We start from the raw sequence: 25,916 nt of genomic DNA on the forward strand, positions 1-25,916 counted from the left end.
CTCTATAACTATCGCATACAGGCTGAATCCTCCATTCTGGCTCTTTCCTACTTCCCTCTGAAACGCTCAGATTCAGCGCCCACCTCGGCTGCATAGTGACACATCTCCTCTCACATTCAAAGAAGTTGTCTCAACCGGTAACCCAAAAGTACAGAAATTGGCTTGTTTACTATTTCAGCGTATCAAACATGTTGAAATCATCCATAAAACCGTACGTCTTGGACCCTTAATACGACCCAGACAACGAAAACACAAACATACAGCCTGAACCTCCGTCACGGCAACGACTTTTGCAAGACGTCTCCTCTATATTCCACCACATCTCATATTATTATCATCGTACAGTTAGATATAACGTCAAACTGCTACTAAAAGTCTGCAAATTACACTGGGCACTGAGGCCAGTTGCCATATAAACAACTTCCACTTGACCTGTGACTTGTCAAAGTGAGACTTTAGAAAAAAACTGATGTGGCACCTCCACGTCCTCTAGAACAAGTATCCAACATTTCAAACATATCTATAAGTCTGAAAAGCTGGAAAAACATAATAGGTCCCCTTTAGAGAGGAAGCTATGCAAGATTTTTACCTTTATTACATTTAAATGATCAATTTATCAAACAGTTGTGGAGTCCTAGTGCTGGTTAAATCAATGACTTGTAACTAGTTCCAGGGAGAATGGAGGCTCTCTGCCTTCCACCTAGCGTCTCTTGGCTGAAAACCAACCGACCCGGTGTTCCAGCTCTCGTCTCTGCGGCACCGCCACACAAACGTAACGCGTACCCGTAACCCGTAATCTCCTGTTGATGACAGATAAGACTACACAAATATACACATGGTAAAACGTATTAGGAGGAGGTTTGGCAAAAGAGCGAAACAGCGGCCAGATTTGTATAGTTCCCCTTTCAAAGCGGAGGAAGTGAACGAGTGCGTTGGACGTGGACTGAGAGTGAAATCTGCAGAGGAAACCATGAGCGCTGGGAGTCTGGGACAGGTGTGAACGCCTCGCCTGCTCCCGTCCCCAGAGGAAACCTGTCGGCGCTGGGCTGCATTATGGAGGACGAACGGCCGCGCTGACCTCTGTCTGCTCAGGTAAAACGTTGAGTCCTGTGTGTGTGTGTTGTTGCAGCTGTTTGATGTGAGTACGTACAGAATCTGCAGGGCGGAGATCTTGTCTTTGAGCACTTCCTGGGCCTTGTTGAAGTCCGACAGCATGTTCTGCGTCTCTCTGCTGTGGGCCACGCTCAGCTCGGCCAGCTCCCGCTCGTGCCTCTTCGTCAGCTCCTGTTCATGAACCCTGAACAGAGACACAGAGAGAAAGAGAGTAAAATGAGTTTGAGTTAGAGAAGCATTTTCATTATCAACTAATCTGCCTTTTATTTTCCTCAGTCGCTGCGTTTGAAAACAACAATCACAGTTTCTTAAAGTTCAAGGTGACATTTCCCAACAATAGTTTCTTTCTTCCAACTCACAGCGACAAATCAACAGTTTAATCATCGTTCTGAGTCGGCGTGCGAGACGTGTTAAACCGAGGATAACCATGGCAACGACACCTCTTCTTCTTCTTCATGCTACATTAGCGGGTTCGCCCCCAGCGTCGAGTTAAACCGGCTGCAAAACAGACGCTTAACTTTCTCGCTCAGTTTCCTCCCTCGCTCTGTGATGAGTGTCCACTGTCTCCTGGTTCGAAAAATAAAACTCAACATTTTGCCGAGTTGAAATAAGTTTTCAGATTCAGATCCTTTAATTATTCAGCGCGGCGCTCCGTCTTCTGGTATCGCTGGGCTCCGTCTCTCTCCGGCTCTCGTTTGCAGCTCGACAAGGCCGTTAAATTTACTGTATAACAATGCATCGTATTTCACACGCTGCTTTGAACGTTTGTGAGAATAACACTCTCTAAATCTGCCTGGTGAGTAATAACTACTGTTCAGCTGTCAGATTAATGTAATGAAGCACAAAGCAGCAGCAAATGGAACAACTTAATAATAATAATAATATATTTTATTAGTAAGCGCTTTTACAAATGCTCAAAGACACTTTACACTTTAAAAATCAAAAAATAGAGCAAGTAAGAGTGGAGTTCAATTAAAAACAGCAATAAAACTGTATAAAACACACAAAATGAGTGTTATAATGATATATTAAAAGCTAATTAAGGTAGAGTTTATGGTAGAGAAATGACACCGTAGATACCAAACTAACTCTAACTTTTTGCTTTATTTTGGTAAATCCAGACTTAACTCTGTCTATGTATTACATTATATTATAAATCACATCACATCGTCCTATGAAGCCACTTGACTGGACATCGGCAGCTGCATCACAGCTGTCGCTCCGGGATACGCCGTGATGTTTCCTACGGCTCAGGAATAACTCACATTTCCATTTATTTATCTTAGAAACGGGCGACATTTTCCCTTTAAGGACTTAATCGGGACCTGCAGACTCTCCTCCTCCTCCTCTGTCTGCGTCTCCCAGGAGGAGCGAACATAATGGATCGCCCCGCCGAGGAAACATTGGTGAGATTAGAAAAGAAAAAAAAAAAGGAGGCGAAATGAATTTTTCCAAGACCGTAAAAACACACTATGAATGTTATTATGAAAGAAATGTGAAGAGTGTGTGTGTGTGTTTGGCGAGGCGATATGGAAATGCAGAGAAAAACATAAACACGTTACAACCTAAGTGCAAAAAAAAAAAAGAAAAAAAAAGTGAAATATATGAACCAAAGTGTGTCGATTGGTGTAATGAATGAAATACATTCAATTTACCAACTGAGAACTTTCTGCTGTGGGAGGGAAACGAGCTAAATGAAGAGGAAAATGATGGAAATTGGGAATAAAAGATGATAATGGTGAAATGAGGAGGAGAAAAATGGGCTGAGGAGGACGGAGGAGAAACATGGATGTCTGTGTGTCTGCCTCTTCTCACTCTGACTGGGCCAACTCCCCCCGAGGGGCGCACATCTTATCTCTCCCTGCTTCCTCTTTATTTATTTATCAGCCTATTTTTATCCCTGTGACCAGGATTCAGACGGAGGAGTTACGTAACAAGAGGGAGAAATGTGCTGCGCATGAGCCTCGCAGCAGGAACACAGAGAGAGACAGAGACACAGAGAGAGTATACATGAAGGCAGGCAGCGCATGAAGACACGTTGGAGCATAAAGCATCATGGGAACAGCTATCGAGCACACACACACATGTAGGGGGAAAAAACCTAGCAACATAAATCCAGGGTTGCAGATTGATTGTAATGAGGAGCTGCAGCACATTAACCGTACAGCACTTTAAAACATTTATCACACGCTGCAGGGAACAACATGATGATGGATTCAATTCTGCTTTTACCCTAAATAACCTTCACTGCTCCTAATCAATGGGCTCCTGACACCGGCCCAGAGACAGAGACAGAGAGAGAAAGAGAAAGAGAAAGAGAAAGAGAAAGAGAAGGGGCGGGGGGGTTGATTTGTCTGGTTTGGGCTTTTCTTTCTCTCCCTCTCTCTCTCTCTCTTTCATCTCGGTCTATTTTCATCAGGACCGGAGCAGAGTGGGATTGCAGAAACTATCGTCACCCTTATAAAATCAGTGAGATCAAGTTTAGCAGCAGGAGCTGATGACAGGGGGCCGAGGGGAGACCGAGGGCTTCAGAGTGAGCGCGAGTTGCACTTATATCACAGGGGAATGAGGTTGTTAATGAAGAGAAATGTGATTATTTACATTTCTATGCATTTTTTGCACAAATTAAACAGCGTATAGTGTGTTAATAGGAGATGTACATGTAACAGGCTGCAACTGTTGACCCTTGTTTCCAGCCTTTGTGCTAAGCTAAGCTATTTACCTAGTTCCAAAACTCCATATAGTATACAGTAAAGGTAGATGTTTGTGTTAAAGCTCCATACAGTATAAAGGTAGATGTTTGTATTAAAGCTCCATACGGTATAAAGGTAGATGTCCATGTGTAGTGTGATTATAAAGCAGCTCTAGGTTCTATATTAATACTGTGAAAGTATCAAAGCCTCAGTCCACAGAGAAATGCACACAGCCTGTATTCAGAAACTGAGCCTTAAAACCAGCCGTCAGGACTTCCTGTCACTTTGTGATGTCACAACAAAGCCACGCCCCCTCACCACCACCATCCAACACTTTGCAAGATTTGGTTGTTTGAGTGTTTTATTCTGAAATCTGCTCTGTTTTTATTGGATCAGTCATAGACTTGTCAGCCAATCAGAAGAGAGACTCAGATCCTCCTCTCTTCTGATTGGCTGACACCGACCTGTTGTTACTAGAGCTCCAGAGAGCAGCTTTGTCTTTTTGTGGCTTAACACTTTAGATAAGAAGTTTAAAAAAATATGGGACACAAAATGTTTCTCTTGTTCAGAAACGAGCAGAACTATTTCTTTAATACGTCTAAAACCTAAATTCATGGTTTTTCAAATCAAACTTTATCGACACACCACACAGGGCAATACTGAGGGCTCAGCGCAAAATCCAGAAGTGGAGTCGAAAAGAACACACACACACACACACACACACACACACACACACACATTGAGGAACTCAAGAAACGCTGCTCTGAATTCATGAGGAAAATATTCAGTAGTTTGGTTGCCACGGTTACCGCGCATCAAGATAAACTGCATTGTGAACAACAACACTGGTGCGTATGCTCCTCCGGCTCCTGGAGACAAAGATGCAGAGTCCGACTGTGTGTGTGCGACCATGAATATTTCACACAGACACACAAAAAAAAAAACTGATACAAAGAAAAAAAAAAAAGAGTTGTATCTGATGAGAAGAAACAGGAACGCTGTTGCTTTGACGACCGACCAACGCCTTTTAAAACGCCACGAATTCACTCTGACGTTTTTCTTTTCTTTTCTTTTCTTCCTTATACACGACAGAGGATGAATGCGCCGCACTGACAGCCTCATTCACATCACTCAGAGCTTTCAACCGCTGCAGCTCAACTCTGACAAACACAAAAATCAAAGTGTTTCAGTCTGAGTTTATCCATCTTATATATATAAAAAAAACCAAAACAACCCCTCTGTTTTTTTCTCTGTTTACCTCAGCTGGTCGTTTCCTACCTGATCTGCTGATTGGCTTCGCTGCGGATCTTGAGCACCTCTTTGCCCTTGAGCTCCAGCTCTTTGGTCAGAGTGCTGATGTTCTCGTTGAGCGTGTGGATCTGGTGGTCCAGCTGAGCGATGTGGTTCTTCCTCCTGGACACTTCCTCCTGCAGCTCCGTGATCCGGCCCAACAGCTCACGCTCCTGGAAAGAAACATTTTAAATTGTATTTAAAAAAAAAAAAAACTGTATTATTCATTTCTTTTACATTTTGACAAGTGGATGTCCCACAGTGTTGGTCGTCCTTGAACAGACCCACCACAACTTTGTGAGTCATTTCTGGTGATTTGGCTAATTTCTAAAACAGTTTTAATGAGGTAAAACCACCATGAGGACGAATCTATGAATACATTTTAACTTTAATTTGAATTAAAATAGCGTCTTCATACTATTACATAAGTTATAAAGCTGTGGAACGACCTGTCTGAGGAAATCAGGTTGGTGCAATCTGTGATCTGATGTAAGTTCGTTCTTAAAACATGCTTTTATCACAGAGCTCTTATTTGGTTTTTACCTCCTTATTTCTCGTAAAATTATTATTATGCTCCTGACTGTTTTTACTTTCAGCTCTAAATGCGTTGTTTTTATTATTATTTGACATTTTTGTTGATGTAAAGCAAATAAAAGTGCTCTATAAATGATTATTATTATGATTATCATTATTATTATTGCACATCCTGTCTTTGCACAACATCATGCAGTGTTTTGGAGTAACTCAATAAACCATTTTTATATTAATGTGGGTGGATTAAATTAAATTAAATTAAATTAATTAACAGTTGGGTTTCACTGTTGAACATTTTTCCGAAAGAGTTTCAGCAAAGCAGGAAACAATAAGCATCAGTAAAGTGGTTTTGCATTGATTGCACTGAATGATATATCAGTATAGTTGTCTCATTTTGGCCTTTGTCCCATTTAGTATTATGGGATGTAACAACTGGATCTGAAGGCGTTTCTTCTTCAGCCTGTAATTAACAGAGTGAACGTGACTCATGTTCAACAAGTGAGTCACGTTCACTCTGCTGAAGCAACAATCAAGAGCTGATGGAATAAACTGACAGGAAATGTAAACACTAACCATCATCCATAAACAATAAAACAATGTATTCTCTGTTTCACTGGTGTTATAAAGGCTGTGTGTGTTGTAACTGTGGGTCGGTTACTGTGTGTGCCATCCCACTCCAGAACTAAAGTTTTAAGTCGTCTCAGACTTTTATTTTGAAAAATGATTGTGACAAATGATGCAAATCTGCCTGTTAAATGTGCTGGTGTCACCGGTTTAGACCAGATAGATCCACAAGTGTGAGAAAAAACTAAAATGACAGTCTTAAGTGTGCACGAGAGCCCAGATCCTGAATCAGTCGGTGTCCACATGAGTCAGGACGTCTCGCAGAGCTGCACCAGATCTTTATTGTGTTTTTTTAACACTGTGTAGGTCGACAACACAACTGTCCAGTGACGATAAGCTTCTCAAGTTTTACCGCAGTGAAATTAGTTTTAAATTGGATATTCGACAGACATTCATTCGCAAGCCTCTCCAATATTTCATGTGCAGACATTACAGTACACAGTAAACACACAGAGAAGACGGCTACAGCGTGTTCCGACTTCCTGTTTTCAAAATAAAATACTGTGTTTAAAGCTATTGAGAAGCTATTGAGCTAAAATGCTAATATTAACACATGTAATTAATAATAAATAATGGAGTAACATGATCCCACACTGATTTGGAGTCAACTGATCACATGACCTGGAAGCTATTGAGCTAAAATGCTAATATTTACATATAGAAATCAATAAAAACAATTATAAATAGATTTAAAATGTCAAAACAAGAGGTGTATCTCATGCAGCCAGTGTAGTACTATGATCCCACACTGATTTTGACTCAATTGATCACATGACCTGGAAGTTATTGAGCTTTCATTGAGCTGCTGTGTGTTAAAAAGTTTGGAAACGAGTGAGTTTGAACTCTGTGTTGACATTTTATGGTCGTTAACAGACAAAACTGCGAGCGTTAATATACACGAGCCTTATTTGCCAAAATTGATCGTAACGATTAGAGAGTTGAGCGACGAGGCGAAGAACAGCAGAGAGATAATACGAAGCTTCACAGCAGAAGGTCGCTGAACTGTGAAAGTTATCGTCCACTCGTCTCGATAAGTCTCCGTGCCAGCGGCTGCAAGTCCACACATCCAATAATAACCATCATTTTGTATAATAAGCCTCATATTCAAAAACTCCTGCCTCGCTATCCGTCTTCATCTGACTCTTAATTTAATGTAATTGGCCGATTCTGGCTGTCCATAAATGTTGAGGCGCAATTAAGCTCAATGGGAGGGGAGTGGGGGGTCGGGGCAGATTAATCTTTAAAGACTCTTTTACTCATTTCACTCTCTGTCTCGTCAAACTCCTGGTTTTTCACTGAGGAGAAGAGGAAGAAGAAAAACAAGAAGGAAAACAGGAAATTGACCAAAAACTGGTTCATTTCAGGAAACTCAGGACTATTTGAAAAAAAAAGAAAAGAAAAACAGTGTGTGTGGTGCTATTTGTGTCTTTAATCCCTGTTGGATGTTCACACTGAGATTTATTTCTGCTCCGTCATCACTTTTTTATTTATTTTTTTCCAACATCTCACTTTCTCCTTTGCTTCAAAACGTCTAAAATAAGCGGGAAAGGAATTGTGGAGATGAAGAAGTGCTATCTCCCCCTCTCTATTCTCATTTTTAAGTCTTTGAAAAATAAATAAGGTCTCTTTTTTAAAATATTTATCATGTGGAGGCATTAGCTACTGGAGTCTCTGGACCAGAGGAGGTCGGGTGTGATTGCCTGCTCAAAGTGAACTTTTATTTTTTTATTAGAGGATGATGGATGGATGGATGGATGGATGGATGGATGGATGGATGGATGTTATAGTCGGGCCAGTGTCACTCATCCTCTGTGATTGACAGGTTTTTTTTTTATAATAATGTTATTGTTCAGAAAGTGAAGTTTAGTTTCGAAGTTTCTAAATGATTGTGATGTTAATTTTCTCCCTTTGTCTGTTGTTATCATATATTTTCTTTCTCTTTCAGTTCCTGCTTTGTTTTTCTTTACTTTCTTGTTTTACAGGCTTTAATCCCACTCATTTACAAATATCTATCAGACTTCTAAAACCCATTTGAACATCTGGACTGTAGCATGTTGGATTATTTTCTCACTTAATCCTTCTAAAAAGAGTTTTACATTGAACGCATCGTCAGAAAACCTTCACATAATTAAGAACCATGTAAAACTAATACCAGACGCACTAATAAATGTTCATTTATTCAGTAATTGATTGACAGACTGATGAGAACAAAGAGAGAAGTGACTCTGAGGCGACTTATTGTGAGTAAAAAGCTGAATTAAATCAAACGACAGCTCCTCTGGGATAAATAAATGAAGATATTTCAGGTACAAAGGGAAACGCTGGACTGAACGACAAACAAGCGAACGCATCGTGAGGAGATGGACGGAGAGAACAGACGAGACGCCGGACGCCAACAGACGCAGACGAGGAGGAGCCGAGGGATCAGACGGCTCTGCTGGATCAAACAGTCTCTCCCCAGGGACACACACACACACACACACACACACACACACACACACACAACCCTCTGCTGCTTCATCAGTCTCCTCCTCCCCGTCCGTTAACTAATTGCATTTATAAAAACATTAGTCAACGCAGCGTGACGACTATCGGCTGCTGAGCTGCTCAGCTCAGGAAGTTTCACTTTATCTGCTGTTGACGGCTCCGCAGACGTAAACAAAGACTTAACGTCAACACAAACTCTACAAACTCGTCCACAAAAGTCCTCGTGCAGCTTTTCAACTCTGATCAATATTAAAAGTTTCTCAATGATTCTCTCTATTCTACACGTTGAACTTCCAGACGGTTCAGATTCACAGATTATTTCAGACTCCAGTGAAACAGATGGAGAAAGGACACAGAGGACGATGTTACCGTCACATTACAGCTGCCAAATAGTGATCCATCCTTCTGCTTAAGACACACAACAACAACAGCCACACTGTTTCCTCCGACTCTGTAGCCGCGGTAACAAGGGACAGAAAGTATCCAAAACGGTGACATCATCAAATCTAAAGTATTTAAGTATTTTAAAGTACATTTTTCTGTTGTATTGACTCCGAAACAACCTGTTGAAGCAGAGTCTGACTGTCGAACCATAAAAACAATAGAATCAACAGCTACATAATGAACAAAGTAAAAACACTGAGTGTGAGCTTCAACAGCTCAATGAAATAACAGATTTTAGATTCAAATTTCACTAAATTCACTCAATTTTGAAAAATATGTTTAGATTTTATCATTTTAAGTTGTTGATTATGGAATTATTATAGTATTTAATTAGGTTTGAGTTACATTCTCACCTGTATTAAACCATCACTGCCTCTATAATTTCACTTTTTAAATTTTTTTTAAATCTCATTTTTCTACATAAAAGGTTTTCATCCTTTATTTTTCAGCGTTTGCTTTTTCAGCTTTCATTGAAAAATCCAAAACGGTGACATCATCAAATCTGAAGACGAGGAAACGGTTAAATTGGTTGATTTCAGATGAAGAGTCAGACCTGTGGGGATTGAAAGCTCTGGTTTTCACTGTGAGGAGTTCAATGACTCAGCGACGCGAGGAACGACGTTACGACGTTACGACGTTACCTCACCGTGACCTCGAGTCCGGGTCAGGGGGATTGTGGGAATCATTTCTGCGGTCGGTCGCAGCGTTGCCGTGTCGACGCGGGTCGATCGGGACAGAACCAGACTGAACCTCGACTGCTACACACCTGACAGACAGTTCAACTACACTGTTAGCCTGAATTGGCTCCCTGTCGCCTTGGCAACGACAGATGAGAGGGACTGATGGTGATATGTGTGTGTGTGTGTGTGTGTTGGGGAGGCGGGGCGGGGTATTAAAATCAACCAGCTGTGCGTCGCTGCCAAAACATCTGTACCACAAAGTGATGAGAGAGGAACCCGTGGTGAAGATTTACAAGAGTGTGTGTGTGTGTGTGTGTGTGTGTGTGCGTGTGTGTGTAGGTGTTATGTAAGTCACACTGTATCGTCTCCATCCCAGGCTAATTTCTGTTAAACAACAACAGCACTGATCAATAATGAATAAATGTAAACAAAAAACAGCTGTTTCAGTGTTTTGTCTATGAAGAAGAAGACGAAGGACAGAGAGAAGAGGAAGAGGAGGAGTGTGTATGATCTAAACATGGACTTTAATGTTTGTTTCATGAACATTGATCAACATTATGACCTCATCGTCTGCCGCCTCAGTGAGATGCTTCATGATTCATCAGCTGAACTTTATCTCACTGATAGAATCGTTTCCACCTGAGCTCAAGTTTATTCATATTTTATATTCCCACTTTTTCTTTTTAAATGTTAAAATTAAAAATACATTGAAACACAGGTGGCTGAGGGTCGACATCATCATCATTATTAATGTAAAAGTCTTTTGAGTCGAGTGTGTCGGCAAAGTGGGAGCAAAACACTTATCTGCTATTAATTCTGTATGAATAGCTGATTGTTTTTTGAACATTTAGACGAGAAAATAACAAAGAAATAGTGGAAACTGCTTTTTATTGTCTCATTTACAACAAAACCCAAAGATATTTCACTCAAAATCATAGAAATCTTTTGGCATTTGTCGTAAAACTGTGAGTCTGTGCAGCGAGGATTAATACAGAGTGTGTCTGTCACTGAGCGACCTCCTCGGAGACCGTGGGTGTTTAATACCGTGAAAAGAGACGGAGAGTCTGTTCACACTCATCTACATCGTCGTTCTTTATCTAATCCTGAGACGGAGCAGAGTCTGGGACGATCCATATCCATATGAGGTGTTTACATGTATGTGTCTCAGTACATGTACATGAGCCCGTGTGTGTGTGTGTGTGTGTCGTACCTGTATCCGGTTGTTCTCCAGCGTCTTCTCCAGCTCGGCTTTGGCGGCAGACAACTCCTGTTGGTGGGTTTGTCTCAGGTGTTCGATGGCCGACGCGTGGATGTGGTTCAGCTCTGATCGCAGGGAGGCTGATGGGGAGGAAGAAAGAAAGAAAGAAAGAAAGAAAGAAAGAAAGAAAGAAAGAAAGAAAGAAAGAAAGAAAGAAAAATAAATACAGCAAACAGTACACATGTGGAGACAAAGCTCGTCCGTGAAGAGAAAAGCTTTGACAACCTTCGCAAAGAAGCTCATTAGCTGTGAAGGCATTTTATTACTTAATAAATAAAAATAATAATGAATAAAGTCTTTTTTTTTTAACCTTTTAAACACATAAAGAAAAGTGTCTGCGCTGCCTTTGCCCACGTGGCCTTTAATCCTGACTCAGGTGAACACCTTTTACTGTACAGTAGACAGTCTAATGGTCTGGAGGGAACACGCTCTGTTTGTATACACTCGAACGCAACTTCAGAATAAAAACATTAAAGCAGAAAAAAAAGCGATGAAAGGAGGTGCCAGATGAAGAGGAGGATGAAGGTGATGAAAAGGGAGCGATGGATGGAGCAGCTCTGACATGAAGGTCAATGGAGGAGCGTTGACCACGACTCAGAGCCGCTGTGTTCGCACATAAAGAAGGAGAACTGAGTAGAAGACTCAAGTTTTATAGATATTTCTGGTCCATAAACAAGAAGTACTTGTTATTTAAAGGGATAGTTCACCCTAGAATGATATTTCGCTCATTATCTACTCACCCTCATGTGGACTAAGGGCTGGAAGAAGTTTCAGATTCCTCCGTCCCTTCTCTGAGTTACAAGGGGTCTCGGCGTAGCAGTGCATGTCCATATAACGGTTGCAAAGGGACACCAGAGCTCTTCGTAAAAAAACACACACATAAAAACATCCAAATACCTCCATGATGCTCGTATGTAATGTCCGTCTTGTGCTGAAGCCCCAAATTGCGTAATTGTCCCGAAAAAAATTAAATAAGTCTATATTTTAAGCTTGTTTGTAGCGGAAGCTTCTCAAAGCTCCTCTTCCTGGTCCGTCCAAATCTCGCGTGATTCGCAGTAACCGCACTGACGCCGGCGCAAATCACGCGAGATTTGGACGGACCAGGAAGAGGAGCTTTGAGAAGCTTCCGCTACAAACAAGCTTAAAATATAGACTTATTTAATTTTTTTCGGGACAATTACGCAATTTGGGGCTTCAGCACAAGACGGACATTACATACGAGCATCATGGAGGTATTTGGATGTTTTTTTGTGTGTGTTTTTTTACGAAGAGCTCTGGTGTCCCTTTACAACCGTTATATGGACATGCACTGCTACACTAAGACCCCCTGTAACTCAGAGAAGGGACGGAGGACTCTGAATCTTCTTCCAGCCCTTAGTCCACATGAGGGTGAGTAGATAATGAGCGAAATATCATTCTAGGGTGAACTATCCCTTTAAGTATTTAAGTATTTTAAAGTACATTTTTCTGTTGTATTGACTCTGAAACAACCTACTGAAGCAGAGTCTGACAGTCGAACCATAAAAATAATAGAATCAACAGCTACTGCACTACAACTCAAAAGTAAAAACATTGAGTGTGAGCTTCAACAGCTGAACAAAATAAGGCAAAATAACAGATTTAAATTTAAATTTTTAGTAAATTCACTCAATTTTGAAAACTATGTTTTGATTTTATCATTTTGAGTTGTTGATTATAGGATTATTATAGTATATATAAGAGAGTTGAGTCACATTCTCACCTGTATGAGACCATCGCTGCCTCTTGTTGAACCTTATCATTTATAAAGAGTTTTTCTTTTCTTCTCATTTTTCTACATAAAAGGTTTTCATCCTTTTTTTTTCCAGCGTTTGCTTTCTTCAGCTTTCACAGAGAAATCAGAGCGGACTGTGACTGAAACTCTTTATCAGTGTGAAATGAGCTGAAAGGTCACGTTAGGGTGAATATTTCCTCTCATACTCACCCAGCATGGCTTTGCCCTCGTCCTCCAGCTCGAAGCGCAGCGTCTGCAGCTCCTGCTCCGACTGCTGCTTCAGCGTCTCGATGCTCTGGCGATGAGCCTCTCTGAGCGACTGCAGCTCTGCATGGTGGTGGTGGCGGAGGCGCTCCTCCAGGTCCTGATGGAGGGATGAGGAGCAGGAGCAGGAGGAGGAGGAGGAGCAGGAGGAGGGGATGGAAGGAGGAGGTGCAGCAAAAGAGAGAAAGAGAGTTTTAGAAATCTTTTAAATCCAGTATGAGGTCAGTTTGTTGTTTTATCTTCACTTTTTATTTATTTGTTTCTACTTTGTGAGAACCAGAGGTCACATCCTGACACTTAAAGGGATAGTTCAACATTTTGGTAAATTGGCCCATTGCCATAATCCCTATAGTCATAGCAGTAGGTTCGTTACCTTTATTTGTCGGTGCAAGCTATTTTTAGAACGGCGGAGCAGAGCCGTGTGCTGCTCAGAGCTACGCTACGGAGGCTAATGGGATTTCTTGGTTTCCCTCATCAAACTCATCAAATACACAATCCAACAACTCCAAAACGCTCTGGTGGACAAGTTGTGAGCTGCACATTCACCACGCTATGAGATAATAACACAACGTTACCAGACAGAGTTGTTTTAGAGGTAAATTCATGCGAAACCGCTGATGCGCATTGGCCTCAGGGACAGTTTTTCAGTAGCCTGGCTCTCGCCAGACCCTTGTAGTTCCGCAAAGCTACGCCAGAGGCGCTACGCTCAGCTTCGCACAAGGGTCTGGACTCGAGGCCAATGCAAACTTCTTCCCCGGAGCAAAAAATAATGAACCAATCAGGATCGCCGGGCGGGACTTTCTGAGGTGTGACGTAGCGCTGAAGCGACTGTTTGAGTCAAACAACAATGGCGGCTCGCAGTGAGTGGCTGAAGTAGCACGTCATTCAAGATAACGGACAAGTGGTTTATCCAATCACATACAAGATTTTTTTACAAGGCCCCGCCTTCTGAAATGAATCGCCTATGGAGCAGTCCCAGACCCTTGTGCGGAGCTCAGCGTAGCTTTGCGGAACTACAAGGGTCTGGCGAGAGCCAGGCTAGTTTTTCAGCAAGCAGTCTCTGTATTTGCCTCGGAAACGGCTCAGTTTCGTAACATTCTGTTATTATCTCATAGCGTGGTGAATGTGCAGGTCACAACTTGTCCACCAGAGCGTTTTGGAGTTGTTGGATTGTGTATTTGATGAGTTTGATGAGGGAAACCAAGAAATCCCATGAGCCTCCGTAGCGTAGCTCTGAACAGCTCGCGGCTCTGCTCCGCCGTTCTAAAAATAGCTTGCACCGACAATTAAAGGTAACAAACCTACTGCTGTGACTATAGCGATTATGGCAATGGGCCAATTTGCTAAAATGTTGAACTAACCCTTTAAGCTTTTCTTCAATAGATCCTCCTTCAGGTCAAAATGTTGTTAAATACAGAATATTAACTGTAATACAACCATCCTTTACATTTGCTCTGCACAGTTTTGAGCTGCGGTTGCTTCAAGAAAAACAAAGAGTCAGATTTAAAAGATTCAGTTCAACTCACTGACTTTTACTTTGAGCACATAAACTGTATTTGTATGTAGATAATAGACTTTCCTCTCCAGAGAGAGATATTTGAGTCAATATCTTTTACATTATGTTCATCATTTTTTCTTCAATTCAACCTTTTTTTTTCAACATTGAGCTTTTCACTTCATTAAATTCATTAAAGGGACAACGAGGAGTTTCTCCATCGGCAGAACGAAAAATTCTGCGACAATAAAAAAGTCTCATATTAATGTGGATGAATCTACGTTACCACTTGTTAATGGGCCCATTTTCGATAAATATATCGTTTTGTCTCTATCGTTATTTTGTTATTATTAGTGGTGGCGGAAATGCTGGTCGAGCCGACCAGCGTTTCCTTACTTTCGGTTTTCGTGGCGAGTCATGAGAATAACGCCGCCGCTGTTTATGGCCGGAACTACGACGGTATGTGATCGTCTTCCAACCTCTGACTTTAATTCTTGATGAATGAAAACATGAGTCCGTCTTGCGCCGGTCAAAGAATTTCAAATGTAGTGTGAAAACACTTTGCTTTTCCAAAACTCCTCGTTGTCCCTTTAATTAAACTTTTATTGACTGAGAAAACAAATGAGTGTTATCGCAACAGATTTCTGGGAATGTTGTCAACAGGGCAGGAGAAGGATTGGTATTGATCAGCTGATCGCTCATGCTGATTTCCCATGATGCACTAGGAGTGAGAAGAACAACAGAGTCCAGACCGTCAGAACTTCATCCAACACTAATAATCTCAAGTTTTCTGTGACGACAGCTGTCCACGAACAAAAGAGTCCAAACTAATTAATGAATCAAATAAAACCACCAAATGTGTTTCCACCATTTTGTTAATAATTGCGTCAGATTTTTTCCTTAATCAAGTTTCATTAATTAAATTGTGTTCAGTCAGTTTCATCCAGCTGCTGTAGTCGGTGGAACGAGAATTTAACATTTAACGACGAAAAGAAGCAGAGAAACGTGTTCAGAAATTAAAGAAAACTGACAAACACACTGAATTAGTATCAGGCATTAGCACTGCTGACTGGAGGGCTGCCACACACACACACACACACACACACACACACACACACACACACACACACACACACACACACACACACACACACTCTCTCTGCTGGCAGCCAAACGTTTACTCTGGCAGTAAAAAGCTGTTGTCGATGACGATGTGTGAGGATCCACATTTTCCTGCCTGAGTCTTTCTGGAAATATGGTTTTATTTCTACTTTTTCAGAGACATTCGACTTTCCATCATGGCTGTTGTAACCTGTTGCATTTGCACTTTAGGCCCCTGCTGTTTATTTATTATTTATTTGTTTGTACAGTGTACATTATTGGCACTTCGAATCATATTTTATCTTGCAGTAGGTCCTTTTAATCTGCCCATGATGATACGTTATATGTTACATGTTATTTGGTGTTGTCTATTTGTGTATGTGTTTGAATTGTGTGGATCTTCCCGGCTGCAAATCAATTTTCCCTGTTGGGACAAATAAAGACACTTTGACTTTGACATCAACGTTTCAGACGCCGCCCGGCCTTCGTTTCGTTACAGTAAGCTCGTCAGGCTGAGCGACAACAGACCTGGAGCCAGACGCCGTCCGTCCGTTCAGCTGGACGGTTTCTATAACAACCTCCAGTGAAGAGACAGATCTCTGCAGCTCCTGTCCCGACCAATCACTGGAGCCGCTTTGATCGGACTGATTTGGTTTCTCTCTCCCTGAGGACGACGTCTCATTGTCCGACGCAAAGACAAATCAAATCATAACGATTCACACAGTGTCGCTGTCTGAGCTGCTTCCTTCACTAACACTTATATTTGTGCCTGCATATTAAAATCCTATAGTGACCTGATAGATCTTTAATTATCTACAACACATCGTCAGGATGAACACACTCACAAATCAAGATGATCTCACACCACTTTTCCTCTTTGGAGGGATTAATACTGTGCATTTTAACATTGTAAATAAGAGACAACTTAACAATTAAATGCAGAAAATAATCTAATTTATATATTTTTGTTGAAAAAGTCTTCAATTTCCTGCAGTTTACTCCACATTTCTGCAGGAGGCGGCAGCAGCATGTCCTCAAGGTTTACGGAAGTTTAAAGATGAAAATGAACGAAAAATGTTGAAATAAATGAACATATATCCATATACTATGAAGTTATAGTGTATTTGCAGTTAAAGAACAGACATTAGTTTCAGTTTCAACATTAAAAACAGTCTAAATGATCATTCTGATTGGTTAATTTGTGATTTAATTTGATGCAGGGCCGTAACAGCGAACACAAACCTTCTCAGACTGACGCATTAAAAGAGTTAAATGTTTAATATTAAAGAGGAAAACACAGCTGCTCTCCCCCTGATCTCATTTCCATGATTACACCCGGCTCTAAAAGCTGCAGCTCACACTGAGTTTAAATCTCTTCTCTTTGTCGCTTCAACATTAGGAAGCCGTTTGTGTGAATCATAACTAGAACTCATCAACAAGGAGCATCGAAAAAAAAAACAAAAAACCCAGATATAAAACGATATCACCCAGAAGGATGACAGGACGACGTCTGTGGCACGGCGTTTTAATTCTGCGATGTGTGACGCCTTGGGGAAATGATTCATGGAACAAAAGGGAGGGGGCTGAATATTCAAATGAGCTGTCGGACGGTGTTTCTACAGGCGACACTTCAAACACTAAACTAAAAGTCTTACAGTTCATTAAAGACAAGATCTGAAACATGAAAACATATGAGGTTAGATAATTTGATTTGAGACATTGGTGCAAGGTGAAAAGTCTGTATGGTGCTGCATCCACTAAGCCCCGCCCCCTCCACTGAGTGATCCAATCAAATCTTAACCTCGCGCTCTCTTCTTTGTGGGTCATATTGACCAATATCAAGCATGTAGTATAAAATGATCACTGAATCCTGTTTCACCATGTGAGTTAACTTCTCTTCAACTTATTGAAACACATTTTACACAGATTGACCTTATTTGGGTCTGTTGATTATGCTGGAAAGCACAACATTGTCATGTAGACCCGTGAATACCGGCGGAGTTGCAATATTTGATAAAATATGCAATGCACGCAGTGATCATGAATTATATCTGAAAAAAAGAATATTTAGTCGACTATTTGACGATTTGATTCGGAGAGGTCTGAATCGACGATCAAACTTGACGTCCAATCGTCGCAAAATATGGTTATGAAAAAAAGACCATACCATTCTGAATATATAGGGGTGTTCACTGCTGAATGACGGAAAAAAAACACATGATTTGACAATTAATTGACTAAAGGTAAAACCTGACGAATCATATACCCATAATATTAAAGGGATAGGTCAACATTTTGGCAAATTGGCCCATTGCCATAATCCCTATAGTCTGTCGGTGCAAGCTATTTTTAGAACGGAGGAGCAGAGCCACGGGCTGCTCAGAGCTACGCTACGGAGGCTCATGGGATTTCTTGGTTTCCCTCATCAAACTCATCAAATACACAATCCAACAACTCCAAAACTATCCCAAAATGTTTCATTTTCACACAATTTAATAGAAGAAAACCATAGTTTTAGAAGAGCTCCCTAGAGGGTTAAATAATTGATTTTACATGTCTCGGCTGACGTATGGAAACTGGTTCTTTAAAGTCCAGTTCTCTGAGGACGACGCTCCACTTCCTGTGTCGTTGCTCGCCCCCAGCCCTCGGCAGGTAGAGAGAGAGCAGCTGCAGGTTTCTCGTCCCCTGCTCTGAGAAAGTGACTGTTTTAAAGCTGCTAATCTGTCTGGTTCATTGGTATTGATCACTGCTCCTTTTGTGCTGTGGGTCAGTATGTAAAAAAACACACACATACCTTTTATTCATTTAATTAAATTGAGCACATTAATTAGTCCTAATAACAGTGAATCCTATAATTACAAATTGACTGTAGCGTTACTACATTCACCTCCTCCTCCTCCTCCTCCTCTCGTCTCTACTGTTCGCGTGAGGTCGTTCAATTCTCATTACACTACTGGACAGTCGGTCTTTGTTATTCAGCCTGTGGGTGAACAATGGAGCCGAGTCAAAGGAGTGATATTGATGAATAAACACGAGGGCTTTAATCCTGCAGGACGTCTCAGAGCGCTGGAGGCTCCACCGTCCACACAGGTGGAGGCTGGCTGGTCCCAGGTCTGAGTCAGCAGCTCTCCAACTGCTGCTGCTGCTGCTGCTGCTGCTGCATTATGATGATGATGATGTCGGAGTTTGTTCAGAGCTTTCGTGAGCAGAAAAAAAAGAAGCGTTGGACTCGTGGAGCTCGTTAGAGATAAAAGGCGAACACTGTGTAACCTTTTCAAACATCTGACCGTGAGACATGGCCGCCCACTGGCAGCTCCCCAGATGTAGCAGAGGGAGTTTCCATAATACTTTTAATGTAGGCTTTAAAATTCATGGTCAGGACCTGGGTTTATGAAACTGCTACATGTAAAAAAAAAAAATCATTTTTAAAACATTAAAAAAAAAGAGAAAAAATCCCTCACATTTACTCCCACTCACAGAGTTGAAAAGGCTCTGGACCTGCAGGGTTCACACTGACACAGTCACTGAGCTGAAGCTGCTGGGTTTTATCATGAAGCTCACAGCTGGACTGTTAGCAGGTGATGTCACTCAGAACAGATGTTGCAGATGTAAACAACAGAAATAAATCAGGCTAAAAATATGGCAGAGTGGGAGGTGGACTCTTCCCTTCTGCAGCACAGTCCTGTTCTTGGATTATTTCACATCAGCCTGGCTCATGTACTTCTGATCAATTTTAATTTCCCTCCAGTCATCTGCCTCTCCTGCAGAGGATCTACCGGCCAATCAGCGAAGAGAAGGAGTGGAACAATGATGATGATGTTTTGCTAAGTTGGAAGTTGTAGTTCCGTAATGGACGTTTGGCGGACATCTAGCACACACTCGCTTTGCTTTGCTCTCTGCAACGATGGGACGGTTGATGGTTCAGGTCTTATGATATAACGTCACAACCAAACGTTAGTGATTGGGTGAAGGCAGATCCAATGCGTTTTAAACTTCAACAGAGTCTCCAACGACCAGGAAGTAAAGGTTTCTTAAAGCAGAAGTAAGCGATATTTTTGTGTTAATATAAGTCTTAAATAGTTATATCTTCCGACAGCAATCACTTACATAGAGTGTTTGGACCGAAACACGGGTCTGTCAGTCACTCTGCTCTGCTCTGAGCCGAGGAGAAAACTTTGCTAACCCCATCGGCTGACAAGACGTTATGGTGCGTTCAAGGCAACCCGTAACTCGTTTTTTTCCGACCTGTGAAGTCGTACCAGTTCGATCTGGTACAAGTTCACGGGTTGGAAGTTACGAGTGGCCGTTATAGTGACTTTCACAGGTAAAGCAGGTCAGAAAAACACGAGTGGGTTGCCTGGAACGCTACAAAGTCGTAAGTCGTGACTTGAAGCTGTAATTTACGGTTTCAAAAGCCTGCCTGGAACGCAGCATTAGCCAAAACGACCGGATCGCTTACTTCTGCTTTAATGGCGAGTGGCTGGGGACCGGTTTGGATCCAGGCTAATTTCACATGGTTTTACCTGATGCACAGGTAAAAAAAAACGTCACAACTCCATCACTACTGAGGAGGAGCTCTAGGATTTTGTTGGGAGGTGGCACCACAGCAGTCTAAAACCAAACAAAGCACCAATCCATCAAAGCATTCCACAGGATCATTTCCAATATCCTTATACCGTTTCCTTTTTCCACAACATGCGCTTCAACTGGGAGCAGCAAAGTCTGGTAGCTCTGAGTTTGTTACTCAACCTCTGCTTCGTTTTTGTTGTGTTTCTGTCGTATTTCATCAACTACTGATGGATACTTCTGTGGGGAGAGGAGATTCTTCAGAGAGGAGCTTCTTTCTTTGAAAATATGGACCAAGTCTGTAGGACGCCATCCTGTTCCAAGAGGTGCTTTTCTGGTTGCCGTGCTGCTGCTGGTGGTGCAAAGATGAAGGCATTGAGGTGTAGATGTACTCTTTCTTTACAAAAATAAATGGTCGGAGATATTTTATATATTTTTACCACTGCACTGCTCGACCGTTTATTCATTACATCAATTTTAGTCGCATTTTTTGCTCCCTCCCCACACTGGGTGACCATCAGGAAAATGATGTAGGGGTCAAAAATGGCCGGAATTCTCCTTTAACTCACTCACATGACTGATCTCAGGTCAGAGATCATGAACGTGTCGATGGTACATTTTTACAACATTGGTTCGTATCAGTACTGTAAGTCTGTTTCTGTGCTGTTTATCAGTTTAAGGAGAGTTGCTGCTGTTCGGAAAGTAAAGAGGCGTCCAAGCAGCGAGAGGAGGACAGACACACACACACACACACACACACACACACACACACACACACACACACACACACACACACACACACACACACACACACACACACACACACACACACACACACACACACACACACACACACACACACACACACACACACACACACACACACACACACACACACACACACACACACAGCTTCTATTTTGCAGCTTTTTTTGTAGCAGCAAATCCGGGAGCTAAATTAGGTTATGTGAAAGTGCATGTGTGCAATGTATGTGTGGGAATTTGTAACAACTTTATTACTGCCTGGATATAACTGCCTGTGAAGTGTGAACAGATAACACCATTGAATCCGAATGTACCTCCCATCCACCCAAACACATAAAGCACACACACACACACACACACACACACACACAAATCATCCCTCTAATGCCTCCACTCTGGATAATTGAGTTTCTCCGTCCCTGCACTGCAGACAGGAATATAAACACCCCGCTGCAATAAAAGCGCCGCCGCCACCGCCGTCGTTGATGCTTTTTTAACACTTTATTCTCCTGCTTTAAAAACTAAAAAACTGTGACAGAGAAGAAAAAGTGGTCATTTCTATGTGTGATGAGGCTCACACGCTCCTCCCTGTGAAAACTCAAAATCTTACCAAGAATATTTGTCTTATTTCTAGTCAAAACAAATCTCATTATACCTAAAAATTAGACTCATCACATAAAAAAGTAGCTTGTTTTTAGACATTTTCACTTGAAATAAGTAGAAAAATTTGATAGTGGAGCAAGTTTTTCTTTCTTATTTCAAGCACAAAAAACTTCCTTTCACTGGCAGATTTTTCTACTTATTTCAAGTGAAAATTTGTTTGAAACAGGTGAAAATGATCTAAAAACAAGTACATTTATACTGTAGGTGATGAGTCTGGTTTGGAAAGAAATTAGTTTTGACTAGAAATGAGACATTTTGACAAGAAATATAAGACAAATATTCTTGGAAAGATTTTGAGTTTGTGCAGTAGCTTTATTTTACAGGAAAACAATGAATAAGCTGATTTCAACAGTGACACAGAGGTGATTTTCTTTCTTTCTTTCCCCCGCACGCTCATCGTTGTACTTTTGAGTTCCCACTTCCCAGAATGCATCAGGAGGACGTCGCTTCCTGACCTTCATTCTTGCCTGAGGCATTAATACAATTACAACATCCGGGTTGAGGAATGGATTTAGGATTGTGATGTATAGCTGAACCAAATCGACCTTGACTGTGAAATGGAAGGATTAACGTTGAAGAACATTTTCTTGGCACCTTGAGGAGTGTGTGTTAGTATGTGTGTGTTAGTGTGTGTTGTGTTTGTGTGTGTTGTGCATATTTTGACATTATAAAGAGCAAACACACGGAGCTGTCAGCGCGGCTGCTTGATGTGGAAGCTGCGCGCCGTCGGTGAGAGTGAGTGATGGCGGCGATGAGTCAGTGCCGCTCTAACCTTGACTCTGACAAGACTCTATTGGATTAAAATGTCATGGATGACTTCTCCTCAGCTTCTCTGCAGCTGCTGGAGAAGAAGAAGACGACGACTGGTTCATGTTCACTTTAAAGATGTATTTGCATGTAATTACAGCGTAATCACTGTTTAGTTCTCTAGAGTGTGTGAGAATGTGTTACAGCTTCGTTGCCGTTTCAAAAACAAGAACATGATGTATGTATTAATCTCCACGCAGCTCCAGGGTAAATATTGTGATTGTTTTGCATCAGATCACGGTCTATAAATCTGATTTAGCCCCAGAGTCTGACTCTGCACCACAATCTGACTCTGATCTGATCCACACACACACACACACACACACACACACACACACACACACACACACACACACACACACACACACACACACACACACACACACACACACACACACACACACACACACACACTTCATTGTGACAGGATGTTTCCAGAAATACCGGGCCTTTCTGACAAACATCTGCTCCAGCTGCTCAGGCTGATGTGTTGTCTGATTATTGCAGATAATGACGGAGATTTTCTGCACAGAAAACCAAAACATACTGGAGACGATTTAGTAAAAAAAAGTGTTACAGTTATGTAGTTTAAAGGGATAGTTCAACATTTTGGCAAATTGGCCCATTGCCATAATCCCTTTAGTTTTAGCAGTAGGTTTGTTACCTTTAATTGTTGGTGCAAGTTATTTTTAGAACCTTGCACCAACAATTAAAGGTAACAGACCTACTGCTAAGACTATAGTGATTATGGCAATGGGCCAATTTGCCAAAATGTGGAACTATCCCTTTAACATAAACTTGCATCATGCATCTCTTGGTCAAACAAATTTAAGGAAAGCTAATTTTAAAATATATGTATTTCTATTACTCTTGAGTATCATTATTGGTATTTGGTCTTAATAATCCACTTTTGATGTGTGAACTAATTAAACTCTAATCTCACTTGCCTTTCAATTCTCTGCCCCTCAAAAGTGGAATAACTGTCTGAAACTTGATCACCTTATTTCTCTAAATAGCTTCAAGAACTTACTATCAAATGTTCTGCAGTCTGTATATAGTTGTGGACTATGATTGTGATTGTATTGTGTATATTTGTCTTGTTTTGTAATCAGGGCGTCATTGGAAAAGAGAGTTTGCTCTCATATGACCTTCCCTGAATAAATGAAGGTGAAAGAAAAAAAGAAAGAACGTATTGCGTCTGTTTTTTAAAGCAGAAGTAAGCGATCCGGTCGTTTTGGCTAACTTCTTGTCAGCCGATGGAGTTAGCAGTCCCCGCCCCATGCCGTTCTCTCTCCTCATTGGATAAAGGTTGTAGGATACAAGGAAAGTTTTCTCCTGGGCTCAGAGCAGAGCAGAGTGACTGACAGACCCGTGTTTCGGACCAAACACTCTATAAAAGTGATTGCTGTCGGAAAATATAACTATTTAAGACTTATATTAACACAAACATTCCGCTTACTTCTGCTTTAAGGAGTGAAGTGTGTAACGCATCATTTATGGGAGTTTTATTGGTGTGTGAATATAAACGTGAACACCAATGTGTGTGTTTGTGTGCGTGTGTCTGTATTATATGTACGCGCCCCACCCACCTTGAGGTCCCGTTGCCTGGCGTGCTCCAGGTCCTGCACGGCGCAGCGGTGGGCCTCCTGCAGCCGGTGCTGCCTCCTCTGGTGCTCCGTCTGCAGCTCGTCCAGCTGCATCCTCAGGTGCTCCCTCTCCTGGCTGAACTGGTGCTGCAGCTGCTGCAGCGACGACTGCGACTGGGACAGCTGCATCTCCAGACTCTGCTTCAGCAGGGAGATCTGGAGACCAGAGAAGAGCAAACGTTAGGACGTCGATGAGTGGAACAGCTGGATAAACCACGACGTCGCTACACCTTTGCTCGATAGTAGAAGTGTAGGAGGAAGGAAAGAGTGCAGGAGGAGAGAGGAGTGTAGGGAAGAGCGGCGTTCCTCCAGGGAGCAGCGTCTTTATGCAGCAGAATAACAGAGGAGGGCAAAGAGGAGAGGCAATCAATTAGGGTTAGACAAATACTCCCATATTAAGATGTTTATAACTCTTTAAGCCTCCAGCAAAAGAGGTTTTTGCATTTTTTAGCAAATAGATTGTTTGCACTTCACCGCGGTTCATAATAAGTGTGGCTAAGGCCGTGCTGCAGTGAATACTAACGTTATCAGGAGGAAGCTATGACGCACCAAATTAGTCCGTTAGTGTCTAGACTGTTTTAGATTGTGATTTTTTTTTGGGCAAGTTTGTGAGAAAAAAACAAAACAAGAACGACCCTGAACGACCTGTTCTGGCCACGCTGTAATTAACTGCAGCTCGTTTTTTGTAAATTGAGTCTAAACAGAAACGATGAGGAAGCTGAGGAGAGGACGTCAGATAAGAGAGGATGATGATGTTCATTATCTGAGAGAGCACTGGTAATGATCTACTAAAGGTCAGCGGATAAAACTTTATTGATACTGCAGGCATTATCGATTCTGCGTATTGATACCTATTCCTGATTGATTTTCTGAACACTTTCACAACCAGCTCTGTTGTCTAGTGTTATGTTGGGAATGTTTCCAGTCATTGACGAGTGCATCAGATCCTCTCAGACCTTCTAATTCTTTAAAATTAAAACAGTTTAGTTGCTTTAGTGAACAGAGCAGTGAGAAACCAGCCAGAGGTTCGAGTCCTAGTGCCACAGATGTTGCCCGTTGCACTGCTAGTGACAATAAGCCATGTTTCTTTCTCCTGTTATAATGTCCTCGACTCCTTTGTTGTCATTTGACCTCAAACAGGAAAGTGACAGGAAGCAGGAAGTGAAATGAATCATTTGACTCACAGGTGGGAACAGCTGAGTCACTTATTGATAATCTATCGACAGTAAATTCATCGGATTCTACAGACGTCACAGATGTATTACTGTGGATTTGTTCTCATGTTGTTGCTTTTGCATTTGTTTTGACCCATCCAGGCCACCATACATATGCCGTTAGTAACAAAAAACTTTCCAAATTAACATAATGACTAAGACGTGAGTCACAGACTGTACAGTTATGTATATATTGAACTCTGATCTGAATATGATCAAGTTTCTGCTCTTTGAGGAGGTTTTGTTGTAATGTAGCTCACTATAGTCTCTTTCAGTGTGTGTGTGTGTGTGTGTGTGTTCTTTCTGCGATGCCTTAAAACTGCATTAAAGTTTACCTCGCCCACTCAGCAGCATTGCAATAAGCTGTAAACACAACACAACAAGCTAATTTCCTGTTAAACATGGAGCAGAGGTACTTTTACGTCCTGCAGATAAATGTCCACCGTCCACCGTCCCCTCCGCTCTAATTTTATTTCAGCTTAACTCTGGAGGGAAATATATCTGAGCATTTAGCTGCTA

General features: G+C 41.6%; 1 protein-coding gene across 2 annotated transcripts in view; it reads right to left on the reverse strand.

Moving 5' to 3' along the window:
* fam184ab (family with sequence similarity 184 member Ab) overlaps positions 1-25,916 on the reverse strand; it is a 162,151-nt gene that overhangs the window by 20,819 nt on the left and 115,416 nt on the right. For both annotated transcript variants that reach the window (XM_085770340.1, XM_085770341.1), the window contains 5 exons: positions 24,127-24,339; positions 13,087-13,240; positions 11,076-11,203; positions 5,085-5,269; positions 1,151-1,297 (listed from right to left, as the gene is read on the reverse strand). In XM_085770340.1, coding sequence (XP_085626466.1) covers positions 1,151-1,297; positions 5,085-5,269; positions 11,076-11,203; positions 13,087-13,240; positions 24,127-24,339 — 827 coding nt within the window. The remainder of the gene's footprint in view (positions 1-1,150; positions 1,298-5,084; positions 5,270-11,075; positions 11,204-13,086; positions 13,241-24,126; positions 24,340-25,916) is intronic.

This window comes from Trachurus japonicus, chromosome 24, assembly GCF_045865225.1.
Source record: "Trachurus japonicus isolate A0001 chromosome 24, Traja_1.0".
Taxonomy (NCBI): domain Eukaryota; kingdom Metazoa; phylum Chordata; class Actinopteri; order Carangiformes; family Carangidae; genus Trachurus; species Trachurus japonicus.